This window comes from Dendrobates tinctorius, unplaced genomic scaffold (genome assembly GCF_039654945.1).
Source record: "Dendrobates tinctorius isolate UK_male_01 unplaced genomic scaffold, ASM3965494v1 ptg000003l, whole genome shotgun sequence".
Classification (NCBI taxonomy): Eukaryota; Metazoa; Chordata; class Amphibia; order Anura; family Dendrobatidae; genus Dendrobates; species Dendrobates tinctorius.
The window spans coordinates 27198530-27216734 of record NW_027361671.1 but is presented as its reverse complement, the minus strand read 5'-3'; the positions used below and the strand labels follow the sequence as shown (position 1 = coordinate 27216734).

The following is an 18205-nucleotide window of genomic DNA, read 5'->3' as shown; positions in this document are numbered from 1 at the left end:
GGTCATCTGCTGTGGTATGCTGGGTGGGCAGTGAGTCCAGTTTTTGTATGCCATGGGTGTACACATTTCATCCCCCTTTATTCCATGCACCTTGTTGTCCATTATTTTATAATGCATCTAATATATAAAGCTCAATGTGTGTGTGTCTATATATGTTTCTATGTATGTATGTGTGTATGTCCGGGATTGGCATCTGCACCGTCGCAACTGCAGCCACAAAATTTTGCACAGTCACACGTCTGGACCCCAAGAGCGTCATAGGCTATGTTGTGAGGTGAAATTTTAACCAATTCTCCAAACAATTTTGCCGCTAGGTACATAATGGGGAAAAAGTGTATGTATGTACAGTTGTGGCCAAAAGTATTGACACCCCTGCAATTTTGTCAGATAATACTCAGTTTCTTCTTGAAAATGATTGCAATCGCAAATTCTTTGGTATTATTATCTTCATTTAATTTGTCTTAAATGAAAAAACACAAACGAGAATGAAGCAAAAAGCAAAATATTGATCATTTCACACAAAACTCCAAAAATGGGCCAGACAAAAGTATTGCCACCCTCAGCCTAATACTTGGTTGCACAACTTTTAGCCAAAATAACTGCGACCAACCGCTTCCGGTAACCATGAATGAGTTTCTTACAATGCTCTGCTGGAATTTTAGACCATTCTTCTTTGGCAAACTGCTCCAGGTCCCTGATATTAGAAGGGTGCCTTCTCCAAACTGCCATTTTTAGATCTCTCCACAGGTGTTCTATGGGATTCAGGTCTGGACTCATTGCTGGCCACCTTAGAAGTCACCACTGCTTTCTCTCAAACCATTTTCTAGTGCTTTTTGAAGTGTGTTTTGGGTCATTGTCCTGCTGGAAGACCCATGACCTCCGAGGGAGACCCAGCTTTCTCACACTGGGCCCTACATTATGCTGCAAAATTTGTTGGTAGTCTTCAGACTTCATAATGCCATGCACATGGTCAAGCAGTCAAGTGCCAGAGGCAGCAAAGCAACCCCAAAACATCAGGGAACCTCTGCCATGTTTGACTGTAGGGACCGTGTTTTTTTCTTTGAATGCCTCTTTTTTTCTCCTGTAAACTCTATGTTGATGCTTTTGCCAAAAAAGCTCTACTTTTGTCTCATCTAAACAGAGAACATTCTTCCAAAACGTTTTAGGCTTTTTCAGGTAAGTTTTGACAAACTCCAGCCTGGCTTTTTTATGTCTCGGGGTAAGAAGTGTGGTCTTCCTGGGTCTCCTACCATACAGTCCCTTTTCATTCAGACGCCGATGGATAGTACGGGTTGACACTGTTGTACCCTAGGACTGCAGGGCAGCTTGAACTTGTTAGGATGTTAGTCGAGGTTCTTTATCCAACATCCGCACAATCTTGCATTGAAATCTCTTGTCAATTTTTCTTTTCCGTCCACATCTAGGGTGGTTAGCCACAGTGCCATGGGCTTTAAACTTCTTGATGACACTGCGCACGGTAGACACAGGAACATTCAGGTCTTTGGAGATGGACTTGTAGCCTTGAGATTGCTCATGCTTCCTCACAATTTGGTTTCTCAAGTCCTCAGACAGTTCTTTGGTCTTATTTCTTTTCTCCATGTTCAATGTGGTACACACAAGGACACAGGACAGAGGTTGAGTCAACTTTAATCCATGTCAACTGGCTGCAAGTGTGATTTAGTTATTGCCAACACCTGTTAGGTGCCACAGGTAAGTTACAGGTGCTGTTAATTACACAAATTATTGTATTGTGGTGATTGACTGTGTAATGTAATGTTTTATAGGGAAGTTCTACCCAGCAACAGACAACAGGGTCAGAAAAAGTAAATAGTTGGGACTAGCCCATAGAGGGAAGGGCTAGTGTTAGGGAAAGTGATTGATGCTAGGAAGACAGATGGAGTCTGGAATGAAAAATTAGGGGACAAAAAAGTCCAAAGTGAGCAGTGACGCATTGGAAGGTGACCCTGAATGAAAGGAGACTGAAGTGAAGGGATAGCGATATCCTGAGAATAAGTGACAGAAAGACAGTGTGGCCTTCCGTAGATGGGTTCTAGAAGAAGACGTCTAGCCATGAGACTTTGGGTTTGTAGCTCTGAAAGCTAACAGGCCTAAACAAGACTGAGAGACTGGGACTAGTGAAGAGTTCCAAGAGGGAGTTCCAGGGTACCAGTAGTGGAAGAAATAAGATGCGGAACAGCTGGACAAATAAAGGAGATGTGTTAATCAGGACTATAGGGTTAAGGCTGGGTTAAGGCGAAGTAGGGAGAAACAGTGGATAAAGAAAGCCTTGGAGAATACTACAGAGGAAGGAAACTGTATGGAAGATGCTTCATACCGTAAAAGAAATGTCCATAAGACTTTATACCTGCTATCCCTTGTATATAATCGCTGTCAAGTTGCCGTTCAGTAAAGAGTTTATTTTTCAATGGTGGACTACCTCACTGAGCTGTGAATCATCTGATCCTGGCAAACCTGCAACAATGATTACATGCGGCCTGCATGGGTGTAATGCCCTCACAGCACACATCTGAACACCCAGCCAGGACCCCCACTTTCATGTGTCTCACCGGCGTATACAGCTCCGTGCCACGTTACACGGTCACCAGGGTTTTTGCCACATAATCTGAAAGAAACATAACATATAAAAAGAGACCCTGATTCCAGTGACGTCTCACTTACTGGGCTGCTTGCTGCAGTTTTGATAAAATTACATTTTTATTAGCAGGAAATCATCTCTAGATGACTAGTAACCTGCTGCCATGTAGTCTTTCTTATTTATATTCATGAGCTCTGTATAACCCCACCCTAACCACTGATGGGCAGCTTTCTGTTTATGCACAGGGTACGCAGAAAACAGTGGTGTGGTGGGGTTATACAGAGCTCAGCATTCAAAGAACTGCTAGATCAGCAGAAGACGAAACTGTAATTTTATCAAAACTGTAGCAAGTAGCCCAGTAAGTGAAAAATCAGTGGAATGTAGGTTTCGGCTCCTACATCACGCTTCTCTCAGATGGTATAGCAAAATCTCATGACAGATTTCCTTTAAAGACTGACACTTGTAAAACATATACTGTTATGGTCTAAAAAACCTTAATGCAAAAAGTGCTAAAATCAGAGAGTAATAAAGTAGATCCTTAATCAGAATACACTAAGCTACTGGACCAGAACAAAAAATACGGTTCCTGTTGGTTAATGGAAACTAAGAAAGGATTCAGCAGACTTAGTTATTAGTCCATAGTATGTAAGAGAAAAGCTTTACTTTAAGCCCCTCGCCTCCTACCACCTCTCTCTAATGATGGAGAGACTGGTGTACACAGCAGGTGTAAATCACTGGTGAGGGGGGCGGATGGCTGCAGGGGAGGCACTGTTTTGAATACTTGTGACTCATAACTAAAATGTAGGAATTAAGGTTATGAAGAAAACTGTTCTAATATGAGCAAAGTCTGACCAATCAATCTTCTCTCCTTTGATTTTCAAGTTTCTAGGTAATGTATGGTATATGGAACCAACGAGACTAGCTGCAGTCAGAAACTAATGTATTTCAAATGTCAGTAATGGAACATTACAAAGAATATACAGAAAAATTATCTTACCAAACAGCTGTGGAGGAATTGAATCACCGTCTGAGTATGCAATGTACTTCCAGCCATTTTCACGCAGCATATAGGTTGAAGCATTGGCATCAGAACCATGAAACTGACTCAGAGCCCAGTTTGGATGTAACTCAGACTTTGAAAACATATCATTGTTTGATCCTGCATATGATAATGGCAACAGAGAAAAGCCACTTATATTCTGAGGTGAAGAAACTCCAGCGATCTCTAAACAAGAAAGAAAGAAAAATGTATGCATAAATATTACAATGAAAAACAGGTAAAGGGGGGGGGTCCAGTACCTAGAATGTATTTTCTAAATATCTATCTTGACACCATAACCACTTTTGTAATTATCTTTATTACACAACACCCTACACTTTTCAGTATCTATCTAATCCCTAAATGTGTTTTCTTAATGTACTTCTTTTGTTGTTTCGTTTGAGGAGTCTCAAACAAAACATCACAGTTGGCCTGAACTGCAATCACTTTTCTGCAGCATCTATCACCCCTCCTGAAACAGGAAATCATTAGGGGCAGGACCAGTGTAAGCACCTGGCGCACCCGGGAAGTGCAGGGGCTCTGAGGGGACACTGGCGCGCTATGGGGGGTCCGGTAGCTGTGCAGCTTGCCCCAATACTTGCGATACTCACCTCTCCCTATTCCAGCGTCTCCCACGTCTTCTGACCATGACGTTCAGGTCAGAGGGCGCGGTGATGTCATGTCTGAGTGCCCTATGCCTGAACGGTCACAGTGCAGAGAGCCAGAAGACACCGATGCTGAGGAGTCTGGAGTAGAGCAGCGGCCAATGAGGAGAGGTGAGTATTTCATTTTTTTTTTGAGGAGTATCTTATGGGGCCAATTATATATGGGCAGTAAATGACGCCAATTACATATGGAGCATTTTATGGGGCCAATTACATATGGAGCATCTTATGGGTCCAATTATATATGGAGCATTATATGGGGCCAATTATATATGGATTATCTTATAGGGCCAATTACATATGGAGCATCTTATTGGGCCAAATACATATGGAGCATCTTATGGGACCAATTATATATGGAGCATTTTATGGGGCCAATTACATATGAAGCATCTTATGGGTCCAATTATATATAGAGCATTATATGGGGCCAATTATATATGGATTATCTTATAGGGCCAATTACATATGGAGCATCTTATTGGGCCAAATACATATGGAGCATCTTATGGGAACAATTATATATGGAGCATCTTATGGGCCAATTACATATGGAGCATCTTATGGGGCCAAGTACAAATGGATCAGTATGTGGAGCCCATTGTATATGGAGCATCTTATGAGGCAAATTACATTTGACAATTTGTAATATATATTAGTATAACCCTACACTGACTTGTTTGGACAGCATTTTTCATTGTTATTTCTGACAGTTTGCGCACACATATGGATGTTAGTGGCCTGCTAGAGGTAATTTTGCTGGGCTCTGACGCTGTTCCTCCTTGCACAAAGGAGGGGGTAGTGGTCCTGCTGCTGGCTTGTTGCCCTCCTATGGCCCATTCCATGTCTCCTGGTGTACTGGCCTGTCCACTGGTATTTGCTCCATGCTTTGGACACAGTGCTGACAGACTAAGCTACCCATTTTGCCACAGCTCACATTGATGTGCTATCCTGGATGAGCTTCACTACCTGAACAACTTGCGTGGGTTGTATACATTACCTCATGATACTGTTCAGTATCTCTGCTCCTGACAACTGCCCACAAAGACCAATTTCTTCATACAATGCATTTAAAAGAGCAATGCAGACATCCAGCATATGGGAAAAGGCATTTAGAGGTGATATCTGATTATTTCTTACTTTACATACCAAGCATGGTGGGGTACAGGTCCACAAGAGATACAATATTTGATATTCTCTTTCCAGACTGGATATTGGGTCCCATAATTAGAAGAGGTACATGAGAGCTTCCTTCATACATGCTCATTTTATAAAACTGCCTATGTTCCATTGCAAGTTCCCCATGGTCTGATGTAAACAACACATATGTTGTATTTAGAAGTCCTGTATCTTTTAGTGCTGAAATGGTTTCACCTAACGAAGACAAAAAAAAGTTGTGAAAACCATTAACTGAAAATACATAATTATTGTATGTATATATGTAGGAGTGGTGGCTCTGATAGTTTGTTCCCTGACACTCTAAAGGGTTCAAAGTATTTAATGTTCATATATGTTGTGAAAGTATAACACTTACTAGGGCTGCAGTGAGCTTAGACAGGGTTAACTATAATGGCCTTCCCAGTTTGGTAGTGGGAACTGAGAGTTAGTGTCCAGGACAGGAAGTGACAGAGTCAGTGAGTGCTGAGCAGTGATAAGTGACAGGTTCAGGACAGAGGCTGCTAGGGACAATGTGAACCCAGAACTTCGGTACAGTGGATTGCTAGAGAACCCCTCTGCAAGATTCCCCCCTTTGCCAGCCTGGGAACCTCGAGATAGACATTGGGGCCCGGGGACAGACTCCTTCTGTGAAGCTGCTGGAGAAACTGGACTCAAACCTGAAGAGCACAAGAGAGAAACCCCCAAGAAACATTTTAATTCATAATGTGCAAGTGCACAATGAAGCCTCAATAGTAAATGGAGTAGGAACTTCCTCGGGAGGCGGGTGTACCGCGAAACGTGCGTTGGGGTCTCTTTAGACTGTGGCTTGCCAGTGGCTGACATGATGGGTATGTTATAACTTTATCTCATTACTAGTGTACCGGGCAAATGTGCAATTATGTGATTAAGCCGCTTACCTTCTATCACTCCGTGCCTATAATGTAGGAGTATTAATATCTCCACATGAATTTACTACTTGGAGTCTTAGAGAGTGCTATTGGGCTGTGTGCACACGCTGCGGATTCTGCTGCAGATTTGGCCACTGCGGATGCGCAGCGGTTTTTGCTGCGGTGTACAGTACCATAATATCCTATGGAAAAAAAACCCCGCAGTGCAGACGGTGCGGAATTTTCCGTGCGGATTTGCTGCGGTTTCAAAACCGCAGAAAGAATTGACATGTCAATTCTTTCTGCGGATTCCGCTGAGGTTTGCCATCTCCTCCATTGTGGAGATGATAAACCGCAGGGAAAAACCGCAGAGCAATCCGCAGGTCTTTTGAACTGCAGATTTACCTGCGGATTTTACAAAATCCGCGTGGCCAAATCCGCAGAGCATTCCGCAGCGTGTGCACATACCTTTACTATGCCATAGTTTTGCTATCTTTATAATTGAATGATATTTAGGGAATTTGTCCTCATGTGCCATTGGCCCCACTGTTCAGGGTTTTTTTTTTGTACCCGGATACTGATACTGATGACATTGTTTCCCTTCATTGGATTTTACTAGTGCCTTTACATGTCCTGTTCCCTTTAGTGTCTTTTTGTATTTAATAAAGTTGTTATTTTTTTCTGTAGCTTTGGACTCTGTTTCTCTTTTCTTTTTCAAACCTGAAGAGGCGGAGTGAAATGGAATCCAAATACACTGATACAAAAGGAGAAGATCCCCTAGAACTAGAGAAGGCAGTAAAAGGGAAGGTCTACCTATACCAAGAACCAGGGTTGAAGTTGTGTCGGTACCTGTGGGAAAGACGACAACCTGTTGGGCCTCATCCTGACTACCTGCCTGTAAATATTGTAAATACTGCCATTCAAAACAAGAAGACAGAACCAATGTTAGTCACAAAATCATCCTTAAAAATTGCTAAGTTTGATAGAAATACATTTAGAAATACATTTAATGTAGGTAATATAATAATCTGTCTTGTGTTGTAAGTAACTAGCTGAAGAACCGAAAATAAAAAAATGGAGAACTCAGAAAATCAGAGAGAATAAAATAAGGGCAAAAGCTGGACACTTTTGACTTGATGACAAGTTCCACTTCAAGTTTAATATACATTTTAAAGAGTTATCATGTATTAAGACATGTTGACCAGGGATGTTAAACAATCGCCTATCTGCTACATGGAAGCTAATCAGCAGTCATTTAACGGCCTGCTTAAACAAGCTAACAATAATTCTGTGCAGACAGAATAATCGCTAATATAATTGCTCTGTGCGCATAGACTGTCATTGTTCTCAGCAGTACATCACTGCCACTCATATGTCAATGATTTTTAGGGCCATGCAAATCAATGAATCCGTGGAAAACAGACTGCACACGGATGACATCTGCATGCAGTCCAATTTCCACGGACTGACGGAATGGAGAAGATGAAGAATTTTTTTACCCATCTTCTCCTAATCCAAGAAAATCGGATCACACTATGATCACACTATGATCTATTTAGACTGCCTGATGCCTGGAACAGATATCATTAGAAACACTTATTCCCCAATTATCGGCCAATCTAAAACCAGCATCAAACTGTGTATCATCAATCAAAATGTAGTTTATTATTTCGAGTGTTGATTTAATTTGCAATAACGTGGTAGATTTCTAGGTCACATATTCATGTATTAAAAAAAGAAGTGATCCAGCTGAGTGCTCTGGTGATTTATTGAGTGCTGTTCAGACAATAGAACGTTGTTTATGCGTTTCTGGCTAGACGCCCTTAATCATAACAACTAGTGAATGTTGCCAGTTCCACTATATACCCCCTCTTTAGCAGGGGAAATTAAGTGCAAGTGGAAACATGTGTGTCAGCAGATAATGCTGGGTTATACAAGAGTGAATGAGTGAAAAAACAAAACCATGAAAATAAAATAGAAAATATCTACTAAACCACATATAATGCTCTTTCAGATTATATATAACAAAAAGCTCAATTGAGATTTATTCTGAATAAATTTATATATATATATATATATATATATATATATAATGACCAGTGTAATTTATGAGTCATTAAATTCATAGTTTTTATAGTTCATGTTATTAATCAATGTTGATCATGATATAAATAAAATATAGAGCAATTATAAGGGTTTTCACAAAAATGATATCAACATGATATATGATACATGATGGTGGAAAACATACATTTATAGATAATCATTATATATGAAATCCTAAGAACTGGAAACAAAAACGAAGACAAAATGAATAGGTCATCTTCTGGTCATCTTGGATAAATATGAACAAGATCCCATGGTGGTTAATCCCGATACTGAAGACATATTCCTCTCTCAAAAAGTTTTTTCAAATCGATCATTATGGGAATGCCCAAATCACCGCAAGCAGCTGTGAACAAAGTCCTACAACAAATCGTTCCCGACATTAAAGACAAGATCTCCATAAAAGTCTTCCAAACCAAATATGATCACAATTTCAAGTGGTCATAAATAGACATGGGCAAAATCCTATAGCACTTAATTTAGGAATCATTTCCATGATTAAAGAAAACCAATGGTATTTTCAGGTGTATATCTGTGAAATACAAAAATTGTTGGTTATAAGCAAGGTCATATTAGTGGACACTATCATGAAATAAAGTGCCAAAGTTGATAAAAAAAAAAAAAAAAAAAAATTTTGAGAGAGGAATATGTCTTCAATATCGGGATTAACCACCATGGGATCTTGTTCATATTTATCCAAGATGACCAGAAGATGACCTATTCATTTTGTCTTCGTTTTTGTAATTGCTCTATATTTTATTTATATCATTGTTTATCAATGATCAACAATGATTAATAACATGAACTATAAAAACTATGAATTTAATGACTCATAAATTACACTGGTCATTATATATATATATATATATATATATATATATATATGTATATATATATATAAATTTATTCAGAATAAATCTCAATTGAGCTTTTTGTTATATATAATCTGAAAGAGCATTATATGTGGTTTAGTAGATATTTTCTATTTTATTTTCATGGTTTTGTTTTTTTACTCATTCACTCTTGTATAACCCAGCATTATCTGCTGACACACATGTTTCCACTTGCACTTAATTTCCCCTACTTAAGAGGGGGTATATAGTGGAACTGGCAACATTCACTAGTTGTTATGATTAAGGGCGTCTAGCCAGAAACGCGTAAACAACGTTCTATTGTCTGAACAGCACTCAATAAATCACCAGAGCACTCAGCTGGATCACTTCTTTTTTTATTATTGCTGTGCGGCCAGGGCAGGGCCGGATCCGAGTCTGAGGTGCGGTGAGGTCAGACGGTGGTGAGCTGGACTTTCAAACACATATTCATGTGCATTTTTAACCAATGGTTGCCATTACAGATGAGAGCACATGCTTGGTGATACTCGCATTTCCCTTGAGTGCATGGGTGCTCGGCAATCGTGGATCATTGGCTGGTACTCGGATTGAATGCTCGAATCCCCGTCCTGCATGTTTAGTGCCTGTTACACAGCCAATCATGAGGATTGCCCGCCAATCATAGTAATGCCGTAGCCATCTTGGTAGAGTCATTACTGTGATTGGTTGGCCGCATTACCCCATCACAGGTTATTAAAGGACTGGCGCCGCCATGCTCGATTCACTGACACCATTGCACATCTCAGGGACAGTTCTGATGGGAGGGAGAAAGTAGTTGTCCAGGCCTGTTTTAGGAATCAGAGTCTTCTAGTGTTGATAACTTGCTGAACCATCATACTAAAAGTCCTTCTTAGGGCTAATCTTGGGTTTTGCTTTTTCTATGCTATGCATTCTGTATTTAGTCTAGGGACAGTGGCTGGAGCAAGGAGAGTGGTAAATACAGCTTCTAGGCAGGGCTTAGGTCTTTGCAGTCCGTTGCTAAATATAGAGCTGTTGCAGGTGACCACTTTTTTGTGTGTGTGAAAAAATTGACTGTATTGTCATCCATACAGTTTAACCTGCTTTGTGTGAAATTATGGTGGTTTGAAATTTTTAAAAACCGCTTGGCCTGCTACAAGTGACCAAATTTTTTGTTCCAAAAATTTACTTTTATCACCCATACAGTTTAACCTGCATTGTCTGAAATTATAGTGGTTTGAAATAAATTTAAAAAAAAAACGCTTGGCCTGCTGTAGGTGAAGTGACCAAATTTTTTTTATTTAAAAAATGTAGTTTCAATTAATCAAGGAAACACGGAAGTGGAAGTGTTGATGATGGTGCATGCAGATGGAGAGGACGTGGGGCAGATGCAAATGTGCCTGTTGCTGGAGCACAAGCAATATGCTCATCCACGACATATAGTTTTCTATCCCACTGTTTTCGCCATATCCGGGGTGGGGGCGTGCCGCGCTGCATCTTCTCTTCCAGCTGGGCGGCTTCCTCGGGTTACCCATCGTCCGCGCATGTGCGCTTGCCGGGTGCCTTAGGCCGCAGCCTGAGTCCTGACCCAGAAGTGACCTTACCCGATGTCAGGTATATCTGGCAGCTGCGTCGTGCCTTGGTGCCTGATTATTGTTTTCCTGCACTTGTCCTGTGCAGACTAGCCCTCGGGTCCATGTACGCCTCCCAGTGCATACTCTGCTCTGTACCTGTTTTTGTGTGTTTCCCTGTGCATGCTCCACTCTGTTCCTGTCCCTGTACACTTCCCAGTGCGTACTCTGCTCCATACCTGTTGTTGTGTGTTTCCCTGTGTGTGCTCTGCTCTGTCACTGTACACTTCCCAGTGCGTACTCTGCTCCGTACCTGTTATTGTGTTTCTCTGTGCGTGCTCTGCTCTGTCCCTGCTCCTGTATGCTTCCCAGTGCGTACTCTGCTCCGTCCCTGTCACTGTACGTTTCCCTATGTGCACTCTGCCTTGCCCTGGATTTCGGTCCTCCCTGTGAGTATCCTGCCCTATCCAGAATCCCATACCCCGCTGTGTGGACTCTGCCTGGTCCTGGTCCTCGTGACGCTCGGTGAACGCGCTGCTCCGTACTGTTCTTGGTGAGTACCCTGATTCTTTCTGTTTCCTTCGAGTCGTCCCTCTGACACTAGCTATTGTGGAGGTAGATGATGAGGAGACACAGTTGCTGATAAGTCAGGTTGTTGTTAAGTCACCAAGTCAGGAGGACCAGGGTGCAGTGGCGAAAGATGAGGAGGCAGATTACAAAGTCACTGACCCAACCTGGAAGCTGGCATGCAGAGCGAGGCCAGCAGTGCTGAGGGGGAGGGATTGGCAGCACTAAAACAGGCTCAAAGATGCATTGGGCTGACCAGAGAGCTAAGGCGGACAACTGTTCCACAGAGCACCGACACTCATAAATTACTCTGTGAAAGAGTTAGGTGGCCCCCAGTCTGAGACTTTTTTAAAGAGAGCTGTGAGACCAAAAAATGATCATTTGCATCCATCCAGTGCAATGCCAAGATCAGCAGGGGCTTGACTACTAAGAGCCTAACCACCACCAGCATGATCAGATCCATGTCATCTAAGCATCTGACTCGGTGGGCCGAACATCTGGGACCACAAGAGGTGCCAATGGGTGACACTACTGCCTCTTTCCCTGTGTTACATGCTTGCCAATCCCGTGTCAATGACACTGGTGCAGATACGTATCTTCTACCCTGCACTTTTCCTTGAATAGTTTGAGGCACCATCAGGTACTTCCAAATTCTTGTCCCAGTATAGTGTTCAGCTGTCCCTATCAAAGGCCTTGGAACAAAAAAAAAAGTGGCAGAGTTATTAAAAGGAATAACAGACCAGACATATCTGTGTCTTTCACCGCTGAAACTATGCATGTGTAGGAAGGGTAACCGACAGGGGGGTGACCCGCTTCTTGTCGCAGACAAACATGAGACTGAGACAGAATTTGTATTCAACAGGTCCGTTTTTATTGGCCGTCCTCCTGACGACCACAGCAATTCACCACAGCAGCTTCACACTTCTCCGTACACAGACCCGGGTACCTTCACATCTTTTTACTATAGTCGTGGCGTCCTTCGTGGCTCTTTTCACTGTGGCTGCCCTAGACCCATCCACCACAGCGCTTCACCAGTTTGAGTACGCCATCCGTTTGGCACCCCCAGGCTGTCTTCATCTGCGGCTACTGTCCTCTGGGCCACGCCCCGTGACCGCCTCAACTGTCAGTCCCCTCTGGAGCCTTTCTACTGCCTCTTTCACCTTAGCAGAACTTCCTCTCTACTGTGCTCCTCTCGCTGACTGACTTTTCCAGAACCGTCTCTCAACCTTTTATACTTCCAGTTCTGGTAACTCCGTTCACCATGACCTCACAGTTTCTCTGACCAATAACAGTTGTTCAGTCCCACTCTTACACTCTCCACTGCCCTCTAATGGTCAAACTACAATACTCCGCCCTTTCTCTTTATCTCAGCGGTTTCCCACCTACACTACGCTACACCTCCGCCTTCCCACTACAGACAAGTCTGTTCGTCAGTCCACCTTCCCTACACATGGTCGTATGTGATAATGGCTATAACCTAGTGGCGGCTGTGAAGCTTGGCGAGCTCACACATGTACCATGCTTGGCACAAGTGCTCAACTTGGTGGTTTCTGAAAACCTACCCAGATTTGCCAGAGCTTCTGGTCAAGGTACGCCGCATCAGCTCACATTTCCGCAAGTCAGTTACAGCTGACGACACTCTGGCAGTGCTGCAGCAACACTTGCAAGTAGAGATGGGCGGACACCTGGATGTTTGGGTCCGGTTGGTTTGGGCGAACAGTTTTCTATAAAATTTCGGGTTTGGGTAACAGAACAGTACCCAGACCCGAACCCTTATTAAAGGAGATAGAGGGCTTCGTTTAAATTAGGCAAGGTCGTAAATATGGTTTAATTAAGATTATTAAAGGAGTCTGTCATTCTTTCAACTAAAGGACTTTTTTCTGGGTGTCTGTGTTTTCTTACAATGTGACTGTGGAGTTAGTAATGGGGGTGTCTTATTGAAGCCTCTCCATTACTAACCTCGGGGCTTGATGTCACCTGCTCTTAGCCGCTCTGTTATTAGAGGCTGCAGGTGTCAGCTGATGGGATCAGTAGTCCCATCAGCTGACACCAGTGACCAGAAGTAAACTTTATCAGAGGGATCACAGCTGAGCGCTCAGCATGGGAACCGTGGCTCTCTGACCAGTGGGGATGATTTCACCGACGATCAGAAGCAGTGTTTGTCGCGCTGTCATGCACATTGCCAGATTACTATGAACAATCCACCCGCAGCTGTTAACTAGTTAAATTTCTGACAGCGGCATTTAACTTGCGCTGCCGGCAAGCGCGCTGGAAATCCAGCCCGTCGGTGACCCCGTCATGTGATCGCAGGTCACCGATGGGTTGGCATGACAACCAGAGGTCTCCAGCAGACATCTATGGAGGTCACTGCCGGATTTCTATGAGCGCTGCCCGATGGTCGGCGCTCATAGCATGTGAGCAATTCTGCTACATACAGGCAATCCGATCATCGCCTGCATGTAGCAGAGCCGATCAGATTATGGCAGCTTCTCGTTTCACATGGAGACTATTAAAGCATGCCAAAAGTAAAAAAAAGTTTTTAAAAATATTAGAATAAAAAATATGAAAGTTAAAATAACCCCCTTTTTGCCCCATCTATATATATATAAAGTTGAGTGTATGTATGTGTGTGTATGTATCAAGCCCTGCCAACTCCACATATCCACAGAGACCGGGCCCCTGGTCCATTGACACCCGACAACAGTTATGATACACAGCTTGACCTTACATACATTGCACACGCTGCTCTGCTGCAGGGACGCTCTGATTCCATGTATATGAGGTTACTATACTTCCCCCACTGATGTGGTATAAGACCCTGCTCTTTAACACGAGCTGACACTTCTGCTCCAGCACCAGCACAGCCCTGCGTCTGACTCCTCCTCACAAGCATGTGACTGATCACATGGTCGTGACATCATCACAGGTCCTTTAGCTGCCCAGTATCACGCATCTACCTAGAGGTTAGGCAGGGAAGAGAGGAAAAAAGCAGCAGCAGGCAGCAAGGGGCGATGCCATCCTCTCTGGCAGCAATGATGGCCCCTTCCAGAGTTTCACTCTGTCTGCTCTGCTCGTCACTGTCAATGTGCTGATTGGGATATAAAGCCCAGAAACTCTCCGGATCCGGGATTGGATCTGTGCACCAACTTCTGGACTGGCAGGAAGGATGAAAGAAGAAACCCACCACACAGGCGGAGCCCCCACTGTCAGTCTGCGCTGGAGAAGAGCAGCGACATGAAACACTAACGTCATGTACGCCAGCAGGAAGAGACACAAACCCATGCTGAAGGTGTAAGTCACATTCGTGCTCTGCTACGGGTCCTCCGCAGGCCTAATAGGGGTTAACGGGAATGACCTGAGAGCAGTGGAGAGCCACTGCTGGCATGGAGGGGACGGGGCAGTACTGGCATGGAGGGGACAGAGCAGCGCTGTCCGCCCAGTGACACTGCCTGCCACTGTGTGCATATAAAAGCTGTGCTGCAGAAAAATGCTGTGTATAAAGGAGGAGCATGAGGTGCAGGAGGAGGCTGTGTAAAAACAAGGAGCATGAGGTGTAGGAGGAATAAGGCCCCTTAACTGCCACCGTTATTTGTTATAACTAACCACAGTTAGTTACTATGCCCGGGCAACGCCGTGCTCTTCAGCTAGTCTACATATATAAAGTTGAGTGCATGTATATGTGTGTGTGTTTGTGTATGTATCAAACCATGCCCACTCCACAGAGCCCCGCCCACTCTGCATAGCCACAGGGAAAGAGTCCTTGGTCCAGGAACACCCGGCAACAGTTGTGACACACAGCTTGGCCACACATACATTGCACATACAGCTGTTATGATTGAGTCACCGAGGAGGAAAAAACAAAACACGAGCTCAGCCCAGAAAATCAGAGAGGTTGGAAACTAGCGGATTGCAGACCCCTAATCCTATCACACAACTAGCAGTAGCCATGGAGTGTTCCTACGGTGATCCTAGACACCTCGTCACAGCCGGAGAACTACATAAGCCTAAAGAGAGAAAAGGGAAAAAACTGACTGCCCCAGAGCAGACCCCAAAGCAATAGGCAGCCCCCAACATATAATGACGGTGAAACAAGATGAAAACACTATCACAGATAGAAAGATAGGTTGAGCAAACAATGGGGCCCAAGCTAACTAAAAAGGGCAGGACAGAAAAGCTGCTGTCTGCAATCCGTGAAAACCCTGCTAATAATATAACCAACACAACTGATAATCAAAAAGGACCCTGAAGTCACTAGACTTCCAACCCTATATCAGCACTCAGAATATTCTGGAAGCAGAGCAAAAGAGAACACTGATCAAGGAAAAAGAATCCAGCACACCCCCGGCCGGGGATGGCTGAACTCCAAAAAACAAAGTAAACAAAACCAAAACTAATAAGTTCAATAGCAGAGCAAAAACTTATCTTTGGGAAGCAGGAATCAGACTGGTCTCCAAGAATCCAGCAGAGAAATCACCAGCGACTCAGAAGGGTGTCAGCTGCCTTATATCCAGTCTGAAGTTCCCATTACCCAGTCACCATCAACCTGATCAGGTGTTTGGTTTCTTTCATCTAAATCAGCCTCACTACCTTCCTTCACCAGAAGAGGGAGATCCTCGGACACAAAAGATGAATGAACAGATGAGCTCACAACACACAGCTCTGCTGCAGGGACCCTCTGATCACATGTATACGGGGTTACTATACTTCCCTCAGGTCCTTTGGCTGCCTAGGATCTCGAATCTACCAAGAGCTAATGCACGGGGATCTCACACTGCAAGGGAAGGGGTGCTCACACTACAAGGGGAGGGGGCTCACAATACACAGGGGGTCTCAAAATACACAGGGAGGTTCTCACACTGCAAGGGAAGGGGTGCTCACAATACACAAGGGGTCTCACACTGCAAGGAGAGGGGTGCTCACAATACACAGGATCTCACACTGTACAGGGGGTCTATGCACAGGCAACATCGGGATCTTCAGCTAGTTCAAAATAAAAATAAAAAAATCAAACATACACATATTTGGTATTGCCACTTTCAGAATCGCCCGATCTATCAGTATAAAAAAGAATTAACCTGATCGTTAAACGGCATAACGAGAAAAAAAAGCAAAACACCAGAATTAAATTTTTTTGGTCGCCACAAGATTGCACTAAAATGTAATAAAGGGTGATCAAAAGATCGTATCTGCACCAAAATGGTATAATTAAATATGGCAACTCGTCCCGCAAAAATCAAGCCCTCACATGGCCATTTTGACAAAAAATAACAAAGTTATGGCTCTGGAAAGAAGGGGAGCAAAAAACGAAAACGCAAAAAACGGAAAATGGCCCAGAGGTTAAGGGGTTAAATAACCCCCCATTGGCCCCATTCAAAATAAAACATTAAAAAAATACATATTTGGTCACCGCAACATTGCATTGCACTTGGAGATATATTTCTGGTATGCGGTCTCTCTTAACATCAGCATCTATGCACTCTGCATCTGTGAAATTTACCCTGTGTGATATATACTTGGCAGCTTAATACCGTATGGAACTTTGATCCATAATAGATATAAGAGATTGATATAAGAACTTTCTTCAACAGAAATAATACACACCTGTTTTTGCAGTATATTTTGCATCTGCACTGTAACAACCCTGCCGGCATCACTGCATGGCCTCCCATCCCCCACACACCAACTTACTCACTGCTCCAGGCCATGCTGTGACTTCTGTCTGCTGCCGGCTCCATGCTGTGTGCCTCTTGCTTCCTGCCTGCTCTCTACATGCTTCCTGGCTGTGTGCATAGGGGGGCGGCGCCAGAACTCTCTGGTTCTTATGAAATCAGTGTCCATCTGTCTAATGTGTCCCTGGCCAATTTCCAAGAGGCCTCTAGTATTTAGGGCAGCTCCACCCAGTGGTAGCTGCCTGTGCAATGTCTTAACTCAGTTAGTGTCTTGCTGCTGAGTTGTCAGTTCCTGTACTGTGTTTCACCTTCTCTGGAGGCTTGATTCCTAGTCCTGTGTCTGTGCCTGTCTTGCTGCCCTCCAGGAGGCAGAATATCCTGGTCTCTGTGTACTTGTTCCTAGCCTTGCTTGTACCTGTCCTGTCCGCCCTCCAAGAGGCAGAATATCCTGGTCCCTGTGCTATTGTTCCTTGCCTTGCCTTGTACCTTTCCTGTCCGACCTCCAGGAGGCAGAATTTCCTGGTCCCTGTGCTATTGTTCCTTGCCTTGTCTTGTACCTGACTGTCCACCCTCCAGGAGGCAGAATATCCTGGTCTCTGTGCTATTGTTCCTTGCCTTGTCTCGCACCTGTCTGCTCTGCCCTCCAGGAGGTAGTGTATCTGGCACTCTGTGTCTTTGTTCCAGTAACTTGTCTCGTACCGTTAACTTGTCTGAACTCTGTCTTACCTCTGTCTCTCGGGCTCCTTGTCTGTGGCTCCTTTCCCTGCAGTGTCTATCCTTGTGTCCTCTCCGTCCGCCTGTGCTCCGCACTCTTGTGGCTCTGCCTGTGCTCCGCACTCCTGCGGCTCTGCCTGTGCTACGCACCCTTGTGGTTCTGCTTTGTTCTTGTCACGCGGGGCTCAGTTCAACTAAGACTGAAATACCCAGGGCCCCTGTGATGTCCCTTTAACTAGGGGAAACCCTGTCTGACCCTCAACCCAGGGTTTTTGCTGATGGTGCAAATGCCTGAGCCTCCAACCTTTCCTTATCTCCTGCTCAGCCCTGCACTTAACCCTCCACCCTCCACCCAGTGAGGAGACACACCACCAAAGCCCCCACA

The 18205-nt window shown here is 44.0% G+C and overlaps 1 protein-coding gene across 2 annotated transcripts in view; it reads right to left on the bottom strand.

The window, feature by feature from the left end:
• The window catches only part of ARSK (arylsulfatase family member K), a 139868-nt gene that overhangs the window by 52451 nt on the left and 69212 nt on the right, over window positions 1-18205 (bottom strand). For both annotated transcript variants that reach the window (XM_073541155.1, XM_073541069.1), the window contains exons 6-7: window positions 5450-5674; window positions 3594-3821 (exon numbers count right to left, since the gene is read on the bottom strand). In XM_073541155.1, coding sequence (XP_073397256.1) covers window positions 3594-3821; window positions 5450-5674 — 453 coding nt within the window. The remainder of the gene's footprint in view (window positions 1-3593; window positions 3822-5449; window positions 5675-18205) is intronic.